The sequence below is a fragment of the Pantherophis guttatus genome, chromosome 4, assembly GCF_059756535.1.
Source record: "Pantherophis guttatus breed Tessera chromosome 4, ASM5975653v1, whole genome shotgun sequence".
NCBI lineage: Eukaryota > Metazoa > Chordata > Lepidosauria > Squamata > Colubridae > Pantherophis > Pantherophis guttatus.
In genome coordinates, this window is record NC_142066.1 from 24,045,855 (window position 1) to 24,064,415 (window position 18,561).

General features: G+C 39.5%; 1 protein-coding gene across 1 annotated transcript; it reads left to right on the top strand.

The window, feature by feature from the left end:
* Positions 1–6: 6 nt before the first annotated feature.
* LOC148113906 (vomeronasal type-2 receptor 26-like) lies at positions 7–17,680 on the top strand. Its single transcript, XM_087893528.1, has 6 exons — positions 7–149; positions 2,087–2,378; positions 3,098–3,952; positions 7,458–7,685; positions 15,851–15,977; positions 16,325–17,680. Exons 1-6 carry the CDS (start codon positions 7–9, stop codon positions 17,245–17,247), a joined length of 2,568 nt encoding a protein of 855 aa, XP_087749654.1. The 3' UTR covers positions 17,248–17,680.
* The last annotated feature ends 881 nt before the right edge of the window (positions 17,681–18,561 follow it).

Below are 18,561 nucleotides of genomic sequence, written 5' to 3' on the forward strand. Positions count from 1 at the left end.
AACTCCATGTGTCGAAACAAAGAACATTTGCAGACTAATCTCCCTGCCCTCTCCAGTGAGATCGTCATTGCAGAATTTGTGTCTACTGCATATTCTGCATGGTCTTTCCTCCACTTTATGGAACGCCCAGTAGGGTCTTTGAAAGGAAGGCAAGTACTCCTTTGAAAGAAACTGTGATATGCCTTTCAAGGTTTTTTTAAATTGATTGTATTCAGGATATGTTGTTTAATTCCTTAATTTTAGAGGAGAATAAAAACTGGTTGAGCAAGACTCTTATTTATACTTCTGTCTTGATTAATGATATTTCAGGTGCTGGACTATAGCTGTTGAATGTTGCCTTGCAGGCATGGTTTTTCATGTGCCTCTTTTACATATGAATTCATCGGCTCATAAGAAAAACTCGCAATTTTAATAACATTGTTCCTCTATAGTTTTTATTTTGTATGCAAAAGGGGAAAAAAAACCAGTCAAAAATATTTAGCATTTTAATAAAAGTTATAAATGTAAATCGTACATCTTCAGTACTTGGATTGTCATTAACAGTTGGCACAGTCCATCAGTTTCTGTCATGCAGTTCCATTGCTGCCCTACATATATGAAACAATCCTTTTGATTGCATTAAAACACAGTTTTATATTTCTCAAAATGGGATGCACAACTGCCCACAGGATTCTTAAGTGTGTTTCAAACTCTCCACCTCAACCTTCCTCACTTCTGGAATATCTTAAGTACTGAATTTTAAGAATCAAAGCTTTTTCTTCAAAGCTTCTTTAGTTTTGGTTGCCACATTACTCTAGAAAGAGTGCAAAGAACAGCAGCCAAGATAATTAGGGGATTGCACTGCAGGCTAAAACATATTTCTACATGGGGCTCCCCTTGAGGTGCACCCAGAGGCTCCAACTTGTCCAGAATGCAGCCGCACGGTTGATTAGGGAGCGACATGGCGCTCACATGTAACACCTCTCCTACGTGAGCTGCACTGGCTCCCGGTGGTCTTCCGAGTGCGCTTCAAGGTGTTGGTTCTTACCTTTAAAGTGCTCCATGGCTTAGGACCTGGGTACCTACGAGACCACCTTCTGCAACCGATAACCTCCCACCAACCATTTAATAAATTAATAAAATGAAAATGAAATGAAATGAAAACCAGTACGCTCCCACAGAGTGGGCCTCCTCAGGGTGCCGTCACTAAAGCAATGTCGACTGGTGGTTCCCAGGGGGAGAGCCTTCTCTGTGAGGACACCTACCCTTTGGAACAGGATACCCCCAGGGATACGAATGATCCCAGATCTCCGTACTTTCCGTCGTGCACTTAAGACCTTTCTGTTTCACCAAACCAGGCTGGCATAAATTTTCAAATTGTCTAAATTCTATGCTGAGGATCTTAACTGATGAGCCAAATTGGTTTAATTATTTTAAATTGTTTTTATTTCACATTTTTATATGTATGTTATTCTGACTGTTCACCGCCCTGAGTCCTTTGGGAGAAGGCCGGTATAAAAATTAAATAAATAATAATAAAAATAATAATAATATGAAAAATTGTTGCAGGAATTGGGAATATCTAGTTTAATTTTTTTAAAAAAAGAAGGACTAGGGGAGACATGATAGCAATGTTTCAATATTTAAGTCACAGAGAAGTGGGAGTCAATCAATTCTGTAAAGCACCTGAAGGCAGGACAAGAAGCAATGGATAGAAACTACTCAAGAAGAGAAGCAACCTAGAACTAAGCAGAAATTCCTGACAGTTAGAATAATCCATCAGTGGAATGATTTGCCATCAGAAGTTCTGAATGCTACAACACTGGGAGATTTTAAGAAGAGATTGGAGAACCACTTGCCTCAAATGGTATAAGGTTTCCTGGCTGAGCAACAGTTGGACTAGAAGATCTCCAAAGGCCCTTCCAACTCCATTATTCTGTTTTTTCTTTTTCAAAGAAGTGCTTCAGAACATGAGTGCTTCCTTTATTTCTCTAATACTCATTAAAGCAGAGAGATACATCACTTTAGGCATTATGAAAGATGTCTGTCTAAATTTAATTATTGTCAGATTCGAAGATGATAGAACTAAATGAAATTCTTCTTGCAGCTTATTGCCTAAAAACTTACAGCATATCCTAGCCTTCAGTTTTGCCATTCAGGAGATCAACAGGAATAAGAATTTGTTACCCAACATCACCTTGGTCTCCAAGATATATGAGAATGGTTTTCAGGCAGTGAAAGCCTCTGAGAGCCTTTTGAGTCTCTTCTTTTTGGAAGGACTCTGTCTGTTCAATTACAGGAAGGAAAAGGACCAAAACATCATGGCTGTCATTGGTGATCTCCCTTCCCAGAACACCATCCAGATGGCCAACATCTTAAATGCCTACAAGATTCCACAGGTAGGTATCTGGGCTCACATAAATGCACAAGAAGAAGGAAAGGGGGGTAGTTTAAAAAATATATATCTGAGGAAAAAAGGTGGGGGGAGCCTTCAAGAATAAGTAAAAGTATTGGAAAGTTATTTTGGGTAGTTATTATTTATTTATTTTGCCAGAGAAATGCAATGCATCTTTTATCTTCTGGTTCTCACCCTTCTGGTAGCCTTAGCCATTCTTAATTTATATTGTAGTAGGGTCTGATGTTGTCTCTCCATCTTCTGGGTATGCCTCATGTTATTTGACTTTCTCTCTTTTTGTTTATGCCACAACAATTTTAAATATATTCATCAGTAAAGTAATAGATATCTTATCCTTATAATATAAAATGCAAGATGAATGTTATTTGAGTGTCACTATGTGTAATTAATACTGTCCAATCCTTAATGAATAAGCCTCCTCTCTTGTGACTCATTCCTATCTGCTGTCTATTTCTGCTTAGCACAATCAAAGCTTCAGGTGACTTTGTCTAAAAAGGGATGAATGAAATGCTAATGGTGGTCTGGTTGCAAAAGCTCTCAGGAAAGACTTGTTGATCCCCAGATTTAATTTTTATCTCTCCCATTAATGATTTTTTTTATGGAAATAAGATGTAAAAGAAATATGCTTCCTTCCTTCTTTTTGACATATCTGCAAAAAGATTTCCTAGCCTAAAGCACATCATTATTATTCCCACTCTGCAGCTCAGTTATGGCACTTTTGACGTGGCATTGAGTGATAAACAGCAGTTTCCTTCTTTCTTCTGGATGACTCCAAATGAAAACCTCCAGTATGCTGGGATTATTCAGCTCTTGACATATTTTGGATGGAATTGGATTGACCTGCTCATTCCAGAAGACACCACTGGAGAGAGATTTCTCAGAATTCTGAGACCAAAATTCATCCAGAGTGATATTTGTATTTCTTTAATTCAATTTATTCCAAGATTGACAGATTATGACCCCAGTACTTTACGGAAGATTAATCTAGGTAAAATAGGAGGTGTCCTCTGGTATAGTAAAACCAAAGTAATACTAGTTTATGGGGACATTCAATCTATAGAAGGCTTACGGGTAATTCTTGAATGCTATGAACTTGGTAACAGGCTCCCAATAGAGAGGGTTTGGGTCATAAGTGCTCTCTGGGATGTCACTTCTGTCTTTCAAGCACACAAATTCACCCCATTGTCTTTCAATGGAAGCTTGTCATTTGCCCAACACACAAATAGGGTACCAGGCTTTCAAGAGTTCCTCGAGAAGCTAAATCCATATCACTCTAAAGTGCATTTCCTACCTGTATTCTGGGGTGCCGTATTTATCTGTTCATTTCCAATAAAAAGTATACAAGCACCAGCTAAAGGAAGCTGCACTGGAAAAGAGGATGTGCGGAGTCTCCCTGGAACTGCCTTTGAAATGGAGATGTCTGGCCAGAGCTACAGTATTTACAATGCTGTCTATGCTGTAGCACATGGTCTCCATGCTATGTATTCATCCAGAGCCAGGCAGAAGACAAAAGGCAATGGAGAGAAGTGGAATTTGCTAGAAGTCCAACCTTGGCAGGTGAGTTACGTTGCTTTCAATGGGAACACAACTATAATACTATAGTTATTTCAATACTAATACTATACTTTTACTAATGAAAGCACATGTCCCAGGATAATGATGCGAGATCGAATTTGGGTCGGTCAATGGGACCAGAGATTTATTCATCCAGAGCTTTTCTGATTCCATCTTTGCAGCCTCTAGTTATTTGTTGGTATCCTGCCTTAACTGGGTGTTCCTCTTTCCACTTTTCATACTTGTTCTTTTGTCTTTCAAATTTATAGTTTTTAGTTATCTATAGGATTGGTGGTAACCTCTGAAAGTGCTTATTCCTTGTAGCAATTTTGATTTTTATTTACAGATATTATCTTAGATCAGTGTTTCCCAAACTTTTGACATATGTGTACCCCTTCTATAATTTTCGTAACGCTGAGTACCCCTCATAAAAAACATATGCTTTAATAAAAATCAAAATATATTTATTTTTTCTACACAAAATAAACGAAAGTTATATTATAAAGAACATTTTTTTGATTCAATGAGAAGGATGAAATTGTTTATGTTGAGATGACAGATCATCATAATTTGGTTCCCTGGTTGTTAATTTTAATCTGAGATGCGGTTCCACGTCCAATAGTCTGTTCCTTTTTTTCGACTTAATGTCTACAAATGCAGAAAAAGCAACTTCGCATAAATATGAAGTTGGAAAAGGCAAGATGTATTTCAGGACTTTTTCTGTTAAAACCGGATACACATGTTGCATTTGTAACCAGAATAATGTTAAAGTACACTCCTTATGTTTATTTCTCAAGAATCCGTCCGAAGCTAACTCCAACAATTGCTCTTCTTCCGCATGCGACAAACCTTCTGGCATGGATGTTGTGTTAATGTTGAACGGATATCTTATCCATTCAATATTTTTGTTTAAATCAGGGAAATAGTTTTTGAAGCCAACTTGCAAACTCTCCAAATGCTGTATTATGCATTTCAGAGTATCAGCCTCAATTTTAGTAGCCGAACTTGTTATAAACTCATGAAGAGAGGGAAACGAGTCTACTTCTCCATTACCAACTCTCTTTTGCCATAAATTTAGTTTTGCGATGGTAGCGTTCACTTTATCTTGAACGTGAAACAATGAAATTTCTTTGCCTTGTAATGATAAGTTGAGGCAATTTAAAACAGAGAATATATCTGCTAAGTATGCTAGTTTACAAAGCCATTTCCAGTCATGTAAACAATTTCTCAACTCAAATCTATCATTAAGAAAGCATTGAAGTTCATGTCTAAGTTCGAACAATCGGTTTAGAATTTTTCCCCGAGATAGCCAACGAACATCTGTATGAAAAAGCAGCTGGGTATGACTACTTCCCATTTCTTCACATATTTGCGAAAAAAGTCGTGCATTCAAAGGACGGCTTTTAATGTAGTTAATGATTTTCACGCTTTCATCCAAAACTTTCTGTAGATCAGCGGGCATCTTACGTGTTGCCAAAGCCTCTCTGTGTATGCAACAATGTGTGGATATGACATTTGGAGCAACATTTTGAATTCTTGCAACGAGTCCTTTATTAATTCCAATCATACTTTTTGCTCCACCTGTGCTTATTCCAACACATCTATTCCAATCAATTTTGTTCTCTTGCATAAATGTATTCATAACATTAAAGATATCTTCTCCTGTTGTGTGACCTAATAAAGGCTGGCAAAATAAAAAGTCATCATGAATTTCTTGATTTTTTTCGTACCTAACAAACGCCATAAGATTTGCAAAATTCGCAATGTCGGTGGACTCATCGACTTGCAAAGCATAATAACGACTTTGAGAAATACCAGATAATAACATCTGTTTTACATTATTAAACATATCAATGATTCGTCGATGAACTGTATTATTTGAGAGAGGAACGTGGTCAAAAGTTTGTTTCGCTCTATCTCCTATCATTACTTCTGCCATTATCTTGGCTGCAGGCTTGATTAAAATTTCGCCAATGGTTTCTGCTGCACTACATTTGGCAATTAAAAGCGACACGCGATACAAAGCTTCTAGTATTTTTTGATTGTCACCTCCTGTCAAACCCCGCATTACTTTTCGAGACTGATTTAAACCCTTAAGTTTATTTTCAAAAAAATCTATGGGTTTATCTTTGTACTGATTATGGTTTGTCTCAAAATGGCGCTTTAAGTTGGATGGTTTCATGCTTTCATTTGTTAGATTTTCAAAACAAATGACACAAATTGGAATAGGCTCATTTTCATCTCCAGTCCATGAGAATCCAAACTTAAGATATTCTTTGTCGTACTTGCGAGTTTTCCTTGCTTTTTTCTTAACAGGTTCTTTCAGAATTGAAATTGATTCGTCGTTAATTTCATTATTTCCTGTTCGTTGATTGCTACTACAATCATTACTTTCTTTCGGTTTAGTAGTTCCAGATTCCAACCAGCGATCCATAATCTCTGTTAGGGATAAAAATTGTATTTTATAAAAATAATCAAAATCAGTGGAATTTACTAAAGCATGATAACAGGCACCCGGAACTAAATATTAAAGAAGTAAGTTGTCTCTGTAACGAAGTGCAATATATTCATGCCGTGTCACACCTCACAAGACTGTCTAACGGTTAGATAACACTGCAATTCTCCGGCGTTTAAACAGCTCCGCGGCTCAACATCAACTGTTAATGTTCCCGCAGTTTAAAAATGGCCGAACCCGAGCTGCGCGAAGAATGCACAGAAGTTCCCGCCATAATGAGTTGCGATACGATGTACGATGGCCCCAGTTCCTGTGTAAAACTGCGATACGCGCCTATTTCTTTCCTTGTTCTGTGGGCGCAGCTAAGCACGGTGCAGTGGATATTCCCACGTGATCCCCACCAAACTCCGGTGCAACGCGTACCCCCACCAAACTCTTCCCGTACCCCTGGGGGTACGCATACCACACTTTGGGAAACACTGTCTTAGATATATGGAAGTAATTTTTTCCCAGAGGCCTTCTTCTTCCTTTCCAATCTTCACTCCAAAAAAACTCTCAAATCCAGTAAAAGGCTACCATTTTTGCAGCATTTTGTAGTTGAGTAGAAGAAGAAAAATTCACTAAAGTAGAGAGAAGGAAGAATTTTGCAAAATAATAATAATAATCGATGAAATTGGAAGGGGTAGAATAGAATGACAATACTGTCATTCTCTAAGGTATGTCTGATCTAAGCATTCACAGAAGTTATGGACTGTTCATCTTTAAGTAGCCACTGGAGATAAGCAGTGTCGGAATGGCCAGGATACCCAGTAAATGTTGGAAGAATATGTTTCTTTGAATCTATCCATAAAGGAACATTGAAAGAATAATACTTAAACATAAAATATAGTCCTGCAAAACAGAATTATGCCTTTGGAACATAAAAAAAAATACTATTAACTCAAAGCTTTGGATGTTCATTAAAAATTAGTTGAGCACCATTTGGTAAATCCCAGCATGGAACTGTACTTTCTATTACCTGCTATTGGCATAAATTTCTCACTTATCTTTCAGCTTCATTTATTTCTGAAAAACCTCCATTTCAACAATAGTGCTGGGGAAGAAATAGTTTTCAATGAGAATGGAAACCTGGCAGCAGCATACGATATCATCAACTTGATTACTTTCCCCAATCAATCCTTTCAGAAGGTCCAAATTGGACGTATTGAACTTCAGAGTTCTCAAAAGGAAGATCTCACCATAAATGCAACTACCATTGTATGGAATCCCAAATTTAAGCAGGTGAGTTAAACAAATCAACCAACACATGGCAATATTGAAAATATTTCTGGGATTTTAAACCAGTAGTCTTAGAGTGGTTTCAGTGTGATTTGTTATTTTCTTAATGATGTTAGAACACTTTTGCATCCTGGAAAAATGAAGTAGTTCTCAATTCTACATTGCACTTTCATATTGTAGGGAAAGAGCTCACTGGGGTTATGGAAACTCTGGGTTCAGTGGCTCCTTAAGAGCTTAGAGAGGTGGAAGATTCATCTTTTGAAAGGTAACACTGAAGGAAAGATTTACCTTTCTTCTTTTTAAAAATATTTAAAATTACAGTTACAATAATACAAACAAGAAAAGGAAAGATTTTATATAGAGATTGATAGATGATAGATGAGATAGATGAGATGATAGATAGATAGATAGATAGATAGATAGATAGATAGACAGACAGACAGACGATGGATGATGGATAGATAGATAGATAGATAGATAGATAGATAGACAGACAGACAGACAGACGATGGATGATGGATAGATAGATAGATAGATAGATAGATAGATAGATAGATAGACAGACGATGGATGATGGATGGATGGATGGATGGATAGATAGATAGATAGATAGATAGATAGATAGATAGATAGATGGGAGACCGAGATATATGATGGAAGATAGAGAGAGAGAGAATGGATGATAGATGGACGATGGATGGATGGATGGATGGATGGATGGATGGATGGATAGATAGATAGATAGATAGATAGATAGATAGATAGATATAGACAGACAGACAGACAGACAGACAGATAATGAATGATAGATGGATGGATGGAAAGATAGAGAGATAGGATAGGATAGATAGATATAGATGATAGATAGATAGATAGATAGATAGATAGATAGATAGATAGATAGATAGCTGATGGATGGGTGATGGATGATGGATGGATGGATGGATGGATGGATGGATGGATGGATGGATGGATAGATGGATAGATAGATAGATGGATGGATTAGATAGATAGATAGATAGATAGATAGATAGATAGATAGATATATATAGATAGATAGATAGATAGATTGATAGATGATAGATAGATGATGATGATAGATAGATAGATATAGATAGATGAAAGATAGATGATAGATAGATAGATAGATAGATAGATAGATAGATAGATAGATAAATTGAGTCAACTTAGTGTATCTGCTAAGACCTTGGCATAGAATTTAGATGTTTATGCTGGCCCTGCTTGTTGAAACAGAAAGGTCTTCAGGACATGTTGGAAAGTGCGAAGATCTGGGATTATTCGTATTCCAGGGGGTATTTTGTTCCAAAGAGTAGGTGCCCCCACAAAGAAGGCTCTCTCCCTTGGAACTACTAGACGACATTGTTTTAATGATGGTACTATGAGTAGGCCGACTGTGTGAGAGCGTATTGGTTGGTGGGAGGTTATTGGTTGCAGCAGGTGGTCTCTTAAGTACTCAGGTCCTAAGCCATGGAGCACTTTAAAGGTAAGAACCAACACCTTGAAGCGCACTTGGAAGGCCACCGGAAGCCAGTGCAGCTCGCGTAGAAGAGGTGTTACATGTGAGCGCCATGTTGCTCCCATAATTACTCACGCGGCCGCATTCTGGACCAGTTGGAGCTTCCGGGTGCACTTCAAGGGGAGCCCCATGTAGAGAGCATTGCAGTAGTCAAGTTGGAAAATGACAAGGGCTTGAGCGACTGTGCGTAATGAGTCCCAGTCTAGAAAGGGACGCAATTGGCGAATCAGCAAACCTGATAGAAAGCTCCTCTGGCCATGGCTGTTATATGATCTTCTAAAGACAGTCGTGCATCCAGGAGGATGCCTAAATTGCGAGCTTTTTCTGTGGAGGTCAATGACTCATCCCCAATAGTGATGGGACTAACTGGCTGTACCAGGACGCCGGCAGCCACAGCCACTCAGTCTTGGAAGGGTTGAGTCGAAGCCTGTTTCTCCCCATCCAGACCCGTACAGCCTCAAGGCACCGGGACATCACTTCAAGGGCATCATTGGGGTGGTTTGTGGTGGAGATGTACAGCTGAGTGTCATCAGTGTACAGATGACATTGCACCCCAAAACCATGGATGATCTCCCCCAATGGCTTCACATAAATGTTGAACAGGAGAGGTGAGAGGACCGACCCCTGTGACACCCTGCAATTAAGGGGCCTCAAGGTCGATTTCTGTCCACCTGTCAACACTGACTGCAACCTGTCAGAGAGGTAGGACAAGAAACACCGTAAAAAGGTGCCTCCCATTCCCAGCCCCTCCAACCGGTGCAGCATGATACCATGATCAATGGTATCAAAAGCCGCTGAGAGATCTAATAGGACCAGGATAGAGGAACATCCCTTATCCCGAGCCCTCCAGAGATCATCAACCAACGCGACCAATGCTGTTTCTGTGCTGTATCCAGGCCTGAAGCTGGACTGGAACGAGTCTAGATAGACAGCTTCATCCAGGTACTGTGGGAGCTGTCGTGCCACCACACTTTCGACAATCTTCGCTAAAAAGCGAAGGTTGGAGACTGGACAGTAGTTTGCTAAAACAACCATTCTTCTTCTTAAGGAGGGGCTTCTTAAGGAGGCGGTCTCACCACCACCTCTTTCAAGGCGGGAGGTAAGAATCCCTCACTCAGAGAAGCGTTAATAATTCTCTGGAGCCAGCTATGTGTAACCTCCTGGGTAGCCAGAGTAGCAAGGAAAGGCATGGGTCCAATAAACATGTGGTCACATTCAGCTTCCCCAGTAACCTGTCCATGTCCTCAGGAGTCACAGTATCAAACTCATCCCAGATAATGTCCTCAAGATCTGCCCTCATCATTTCATCCGAATTAACCCAGTTAGAGTCCAAGCCTTCCTGAATCTGAGCAATTTTATCGTGCAGATATTGTGCAAAATCCTCAGCTCGTCCTTGCAGAGGGTCTTCCCGGGCTCTCAGCTGGAGTAGAGAGCGGGTAACCCTAAACAAGGTGGCTGGGCGATTATCTGCCAATGCAATAAGAGCGGAAAAATAGTTACATTTTGCTGCTTTTATCACCACTAAGTAGGTCTTAATATAAGATCTCACTAGTGTTCGGTTGGATTCAGAATAGCTGGTCCTCCAACTGCTCTCTAGGCATCTTTTCCGGCGTTTCATCCCCCTCAGCTCATCAGAGAACCAAGGAGCTGGGTAGGTTCGACGCCAGGTCAGAGGCCGCAAAGGCACAACCTGGTCTAAAGCACCAGTGGCCATCCTATCCCAGGACGCCACTAGATCTTCAGCCAAGTCGTGAGATGAGAGAGAGTGAGAGAGAGTGAGAGAGAGAGAAAGATGATGGAAGATAGATAGATAGATAGATAGATAGATAGATAGATAGATGATAGATAGATAGATAGATAGATAGATAGATAGATAGATAGATAGATAGATGATAGGTAGATAGACAGATAGATATAAGATAAAAGATAGATAGATGATAGATGATAGATAGATAGATGATAGATAGATAGATAGATAGATAGATAGATAGATAGATAGATGGATAATAGGTAGATAGACAGGTATAAGATAAAAGATAGATAGATAGATAGATAGATAGATAGATAGATAGATAGATAGATAGAAGATGTATGATAGATGGATGGATAGATGAGAGAGAAAGAGTGAGAGAGAGAGAAAGATGATGGAAGATGGATGGATGGATGATATATAGACAGACAGACAGACAGACAGACAGACAGACAGACAGATATAGATAGATAGATAGATAGATAATGAATGATAGATGGATAGATAGATAGATAGATAGATAGATAGATAGATAGATAGATGATGTATGATGGATGGATAGATAGATGAGAGAGAAAGAGTGAGAGAGAAAGATAGATAGATAGATAGATAGATAGATAGATAGATAGATAGATAATGAATGATAGATAGATAGATAGATAGAAAGCTAGAGATAGATAGATAGATAGATAGATAGATAGATAGATAGAGGATGTATGATAGATGGATGGATAGAAGAGAGAGAAAGAATGAGTGAGAGAGAGAAAGATGATGGAAGATAGATGGATGGATGGATGGATGGATGGATGATAGATAGATAGATAGATAGATAGATAGATAGATAGATAGAGGATGTATGATAGATGGATGGATAGATGAGAGAGAAAGAGTGAGAGAGAGAGAGAAAGATGATGGAAGATAGATGGATGGATGGATGATAGATAGATGGATGGATGGATGATAGATAGATAGATAGATAGATAGATAGATAGATAGATGAAGGTAGATAGACAAATAGATATAAGATAAAAGATAGATGATAGATAGATAGATAGATAGATAGATAGATAGATAGATAGATGATAGGTGGATAGATAGATAGATAGATAGATAGATAGATAGATAGATAGATAGGTAGATAGAGGATGTATGATAGATGGATGGATAGATAGATGAGAGAAAGAGCGAGAGAGAGAGAGAAAGATGATGGAAGATAGATAGATGGATGGATGGATGGATGGATGATTGATAGATAGATAGATAGAGAGATAGATAGAGAGATAGAGAGATAGAGAGATGAAGGTAGATAGACAGATAGATATAAGATAAAAGATAGATGATAGATAGATAGATAGATAGATAGATAGATAGATAGATAAATAGATGAATGATAGGTGCATAGATAGATAGATAGATAGATAGATAGATAGATAGATAGAGGATGTATGATAGATGGATGGATAGATAGATGAGAGAAAGAGCGAGAGAGAGAGAGAAAGATGATGGAAGATAGATAGATGGATGGATGGATGATAGATAGATAGATAGATAGATAGATAGATAGATAGATAGATAGATAGATAGATAGATAATATGATAGATTGGAAGGCTGTGTCAGGTATGCTTCCTTCAGTATCCAGGAAAGAAAACCCCAAACTCAAGCATTTTGAAGAATCTGGTACTTTTACTGAATATGAAAAGATTAACATCCCAGTGAAAGCTGGAAGTGATCAAAACGCGCGAAATGCATCTACTAAGCTTCTTCCCCCCCTCGTGTTTATAGTTTCTCAGCCAATCTAAAGGTCTTCCAAAGGTCAGGTGGCAACACGTCTGGCAGCGTCATCCATCAGGAATGTCGAGACAGTTGGTCGGCCATCCCCTTCTGAAATCTAGTTTCGATTCCCACGAAGTCCCCTCCTACAAAGACAAACCCCCTCCTGCTCTCTTCCCCCCCTTTGCTCCATACCTAATCCCTCCCCGTTTCTTATGGCAGCTAAAGCAATAAAGCTGATGCTGACATTCGGCCCCTCTTGCGGAAGAGACGTTAGTCCTAAATAAAAGGAAGAAAGAGAAAGAGAAACAGAATATATACAATGATCAAGGTTTATCAGGGTATTTGACATAGAACTGTTGTACTTTCTTGGGAGCTCGGACATCCCGTTTATTTACCCATTCAGCCTGAGATAGTGGAAAATGTTTCCAGGCAATCAGATATTGGACTTTACCATGGTGTTTTCTAGAGTCCAGGATTTCCTTGACCTCAAAATGTTGCTCCCCTTCTACGAGGATGGGAATTGGAGGGTTGCTATGATCAACCCTTAGGGGAGATGAGTGTTCAGGTTTCAATAAACTAACATGAAATACAGGATGTATCCGTCTCAAGGTTTTTGGTAATTCTAATTCAACTGTCACTGGATTTATCAGTCTGATCACACGGAATGGTCCTACATACTTAGGCCCCAGCTTTTTAGACCTCTGGGTGGTTTGTAAGTATTTGGTAGACAAATAGACTTTATCCCCCACTTTGTAAATGTGAGCTGGGGACCTTTTCTTATCGGCTTGTGCCTTATAAGCTCGGTGTGCCTCATCTAATGCTTTCCGAGTCACTGTCCAGGTGCTCCTTAATTGTTCTATCCAATCTATCAAAGAGGGATTTTGGGGATCATCTTGAGGTAACTCGGGAATGGGTACAAAATCTTGGCCCGATGCAACCTTAAAAGGGGTGAATCCGGTGCTACTATGCACAGAATTGTTATACGCCACTTCTGCAAATGGCAACAAGTCTATCCAATTGTCCTGTTGGTAATTCACATAACATCTAAGGTATTGTTCAAGCACCCCATTGGTTCTTTCACAAGCACCATTTGTCTGAGGGTGGTGACTGGAACTCAACCCCTGTGCGGAGCCTATCAATCTTAAAAATTCTCTCCAGAAACTGGAAGTAAATTGCACACCCCTATCAGAAATTATTCTTTTCGGAGACCCATGTAGTCGGTAAATCTGCCGAATAAATAACTTTGCGAGGGTTTTTGCTGAAGGGATCTTTGAGCAAGGTATGAAATGTACTTGTTTAGAAAACAAATCAGTTACTACCCAAATGACAGTGCAGCCCTCACTGTCGGGTAAGTCCACCACAAAATCCATAGATATTTCCTTCCATGGGGCGTTCGGTCTAGCCACACTTTGCAGTAATCCAGGGGATTTTCCTGGAGGTCTTTTAGCCGAGGCACATACTGGACAGCTAGCTACATATGTCTGTATGTCCTTTTTTAGTGCAGGCCACCAAAACTGTCTCTTAACAAGATGTAAAGTTTTGACAAACGCAAAGTGTCCTGCGGCTTTGGCATCATGCGCATATTTCAATACAGTTGGTCTTAATGTGGTCGGAACATACAATTTCGATCCAACCCAAGCTAGTCCATCGTGGAGTGTGCATTCATTCGAGTGGATTTTAAACCACTCGTCAGCTTTTAGTGCTTCTCGTAACTTTTCGAGTAAATCCCCTGAGAGTTCTGGATCGGTTTTACTCTGTGCTCTGGTAGTGACCTGTGTTGCCAATTGCGTTAAGGGGATCATTGGTTGAACCAGTTCCTTCTTTATGCTGTTGTACTGTGGCAATCTGGAAAGTGCGTCTGCCATGAAATTTTTTCCCCCAGGCAGGTAACGTAAAGTGAAATTGAAACGCTTGAAATGTTGGGCCCAGCGTGCCTGTTTGGGTGACAATTTGCGTGGTGTTTTTAATGCTTCTAGATTCTTATGGTCAGTCCACACCTCGAAAGGATTTGATCACTTCCAGCTTAATGTCAGGTATGCTTCCTTCAGTATCCAGGAAAGAAAACCCCAAACTCAAGCATTTTGAAGAATCTGGTACTTTTACTGAATATGAAAAGATTAACATCCCAGTGAAAGCTGGAAGTGATCAAAACGCGCGAAATGCATCTACTAAGCTTCTTCCCCCCCTCGTGTTTATAGTTTCTCAGCCAATCTAAAGGTCTTCCAAAGGTCAGGTGGCAACACGTCTGGCAGCGTCATCCATCAGGAATGTCGAGACAGTTGGTCGGCCATCCCCTTCTGAAATCTAGTTTCGATTCCCACGAAGTCCCCTCCTACAAAGACAAACCCCCTCCTGCTCTCTTCCCCCCCTTTGCTCCATACCTAATCCCTCCCCGTTTCTTATGGCAGCTAAAGCAGGAAAGCTGATGCTGACAGGCTGGCTGGCTGACTTTCCCACTAATGAGTTTATCTGACCTTTTAGTCAATGTTTGAATCAGGTGAGACACAAAGCATGAAAAAGGTCATCATATCTATTTTCCAATTCAGGCTAATATAAACATCCCATTTCCCTGGAGTTTTGCAGGAAATATTTTTTTTTCCCACTATCACATTTTGCTTCCTATAGCCAATTTAAAAATCCAGAGACAACTGCTGGCCATTTAGAGATTCAGTGGGTTTTTTTCTCTTCCTTTTCCCAGAATACTTTTTCTGCAGGCTTGTGTATTTTAAAATACAGGCAAGATTCGGCTATTTTGCTATCCCATTTTATTGTTCATCACAGAATACTACAGATGGACATATACCAGTCCTGGGTTCACCACACTTGGATCATTCTCCTAATTGTCAGATGGTTTTTTGATAGCTGAGTATGTTCAGAAAAAGGGAGGTCACTGAAGCTGGGCAATTTGCTTGTTTTGCTTCATCCTGTACATGGAAAATGAGGATACCACTCTTGAGTGGCAACGTAACACAACAAGGATACTTGAAAAACAATAACATTATTAGAAATTACAAGAACCTGGGTTTTCTGGATTTCTTTAAAGAGAATGACTGATTGATTCAAAGATTATAAACCATTTAATTCCTTACTCTGGCCATTCCCATTAGACACCACCTTCTGCCACCTGTGTAGAAAGCTGCCATCCTGGGTACCGGAAATTGATTAAGGAGGGAAAACAGGTTTGCTGCTATGACTGTGTCGAGTGTTCAGAGGGAAGCATTTCCACCATGATTGGTAAGAAAACAATATGGATATTTCCTTAAAAATACAGTATGCTCTAACCAAGTTGGGTTCTTGAATTTCGTTTTAAAGAAAAACATAGATTGATTGGGATCTCTCACTAGCCTTGTTCTCTTTCTTCTTTTTTTAAGTAAAAACATTTATTTATTTAACTGTGTAATCTCTCATTCAGGAAATGTGGTCTATTGAATAAAAAAATAAAGTTTAAAAGGCTTTTTTTAAAGCACGATTTTTAAAAGAAGTTCATTCTCTCCAAAAAGAGCTTCAGGAAGGAATAATTGCTAAAAACGTAATTTGATTCAATGTGGAGAATTTTTAGAGATTTTATTTATGGTTTATAGATTCCAAGCAATGTGAGAGGTGTCCGGAAAAACAATATCCAAATGAGAAGCACCATCAATGTATTCCCAAAATTATCACCTACTTATCCTACAAAGAAGTCCTGGGAGAAGTCCTGACTGGCTTTGCTGTTTCTTTTGCTGTCATCACAGTTGTGGTGATGGGGACATTCATCTTCCACCAGAACACTCCCATCGTCAAAGCCAACAATTGGGATATCACCTGCACCCTGCTCGTCTCGCTCCTGCTGTGTTTTCTTTGCTCCTTCCTCTTCCTCGGATGTCCAGGGACAGTCACATGTCTCCTCCGGCAAGCAGTTTTTGGAGTTGTCTTCTCCATTGTGGTGTCTTGTGTGTTAGCCAAAACCATCACGGTGGTTCTGGCCTTCATGGCCACAAAGCCAGGGAACCGCATGAGGTTGTGGGTGGGGAAAAGGCTGTCCGTCTCAGTCATTGTTTTGTGCTCCCTTATTCAAACAAGCATCTGTGCTGTGTGGTTGACCATTTCTCCTCCTTTCCCAGACTTGGACGTGCATTCCCAGGTGGATGAGATCTTAGTGCAATGCAACGAAGGTTCGGAGATTATGTTTTATGTTGTGCTGGGCTACATGTGGCTTCTGGCCCTCATCAGCTTCACGGTGGCCTTCTTTGCCCGGAAGTTGCCCGACACTTTCAATGAAGCCAAGCTCATCACCTTCAGCATGCTGGTCTTCTGCAGTGTTTGGGTGTCTTTTGTGCCCACCTACTTGAGCACCAAGGGGAAATCCATGGTGGCTGTGGAAGTCTTTTCTATCTTGGCTTCAAGTGGTGGCTTATTAGGCTGCATTTTCCTGCCCAAGTGCTACATCATCATACTGAGACCAGAGCTGAATACCAGGGAGCAGCTAGTTAGGAAAAAGACAGATGTGATATCAAGGGCAGCATGAATGATACCTGAATTTATATGATTTGGATGAAAATGTTCTGCATTCTGAATTTTATTCAGAAATAATTGTCTTCTTCAGTTTTTTAATAGCAATCACATTTATTGCCCCATAGTGCTTTATAACATTCTCTGGGTGGTTTACAATGTAAGCATTGTTTGCATACTGTGCCCAACAATCTGGGTCTATTCTTCCATCCTCAGATGGATGAAAGACTGAGTCAATCTTGAGCACCTTCAGGATCAAAGTCTAGGCTCTGGGCAGAGTTTGCAGGCAAATTTGCTTTTACTATGCCACCAGGGCTCTTAATGTAAGAAACTTCACATATACACAATATCAAGGTGAAAAAATGTGCACAACTTTTTCTAGATGAAGATTTCTTTGTCTTTGACAAATAAACTGGAAAGTACATTCAGAAATAAAATATTTGTGCTTTCCAGAACTGATTGTGTTTATTAAGTAAGATTTTATCTCATTTATATTTAGATTTAGCGTAGAATATTTTGATTGTCACTTTAAATTACACTAATCGGCATATATTAAAGTGAAATTTCATTGCATACAGCACTCAAATGGTCATCACCTCCAATATACACTTCATAAACATGACAAATAAATAAATAAATACCCACATACCCCATGTATTATATGACACAGAGAAACAACACAGTTTCGTTGGGATGCATAAATGTACTTGGCGAGAAAAATGAATCTTGCATGGTTACCAGACGGATGGCATAGGGAACAAAGCTGTTACAGAATCAGGTAGTCCTGGTAAAAATACTTCAAAAACTCCTTCCGGAGGGGAGCAACAGAAACAGATCATGAAGTGTGTGTGGGGGGGGGTCTTTAACAACGCTTTGAGCTCTAAGCACATAGAGCTTATAAGGAGCATCCTGAATAATGGGAAGCGAGTTTCCTAAACTTTTTGTTTGTCCTTACCACTCTCTGTATGGACTTTCTATCTGAGGCGCTGCTATCCACCAAATCGAAGAGTGATGCAGTTTGTTAAAACGATCTCAATCGTGCCTTTGTAAAAAATGGCCAGGACGGAAGGAGAAAAATGTGCTCTCCTCATCCGACACAGGAAATACAGACACTGATTTGCATGCTACACTAAGAATGATGTGTGGAGAGACTAATTCACATTCTTAGTTGTCTGCACCCACAGATACTTAACCCAGTTGATTACCTCTAAAGCTGCATCATTGATTCTGAGTGGAGTATGATATGCTTCCTAAAATCTGCAATGATCTCCTTTGTTTTATTAACATTTAGAACCAGGTTTCTTTTATTGCACCAAACCACCAGAATCTT

Coding starts and splice junctions, on each gene's coding strand:
- LOC148113906 (XM_087893528.1), top strand. CDS start 7: ATGTGTCGAAACAAAGAACATTTGCAGACTAATCTCCCTGCCCTCTCC. Junction 150..2,086: donor GTAGGGTCTTTGAAAGGAAG/GCAAGTACTCCT, acceptor TTCTTCTTGCAG/CTTATTGCCTAAAAACTTAC. Junction 3,953..7,457: donor TAGAAGTCCAACCTTGGCAG/GTGAGTTACGTT, acceptor CTTATCTTTCAG/CTTCATTTATTTCTGAAAAA.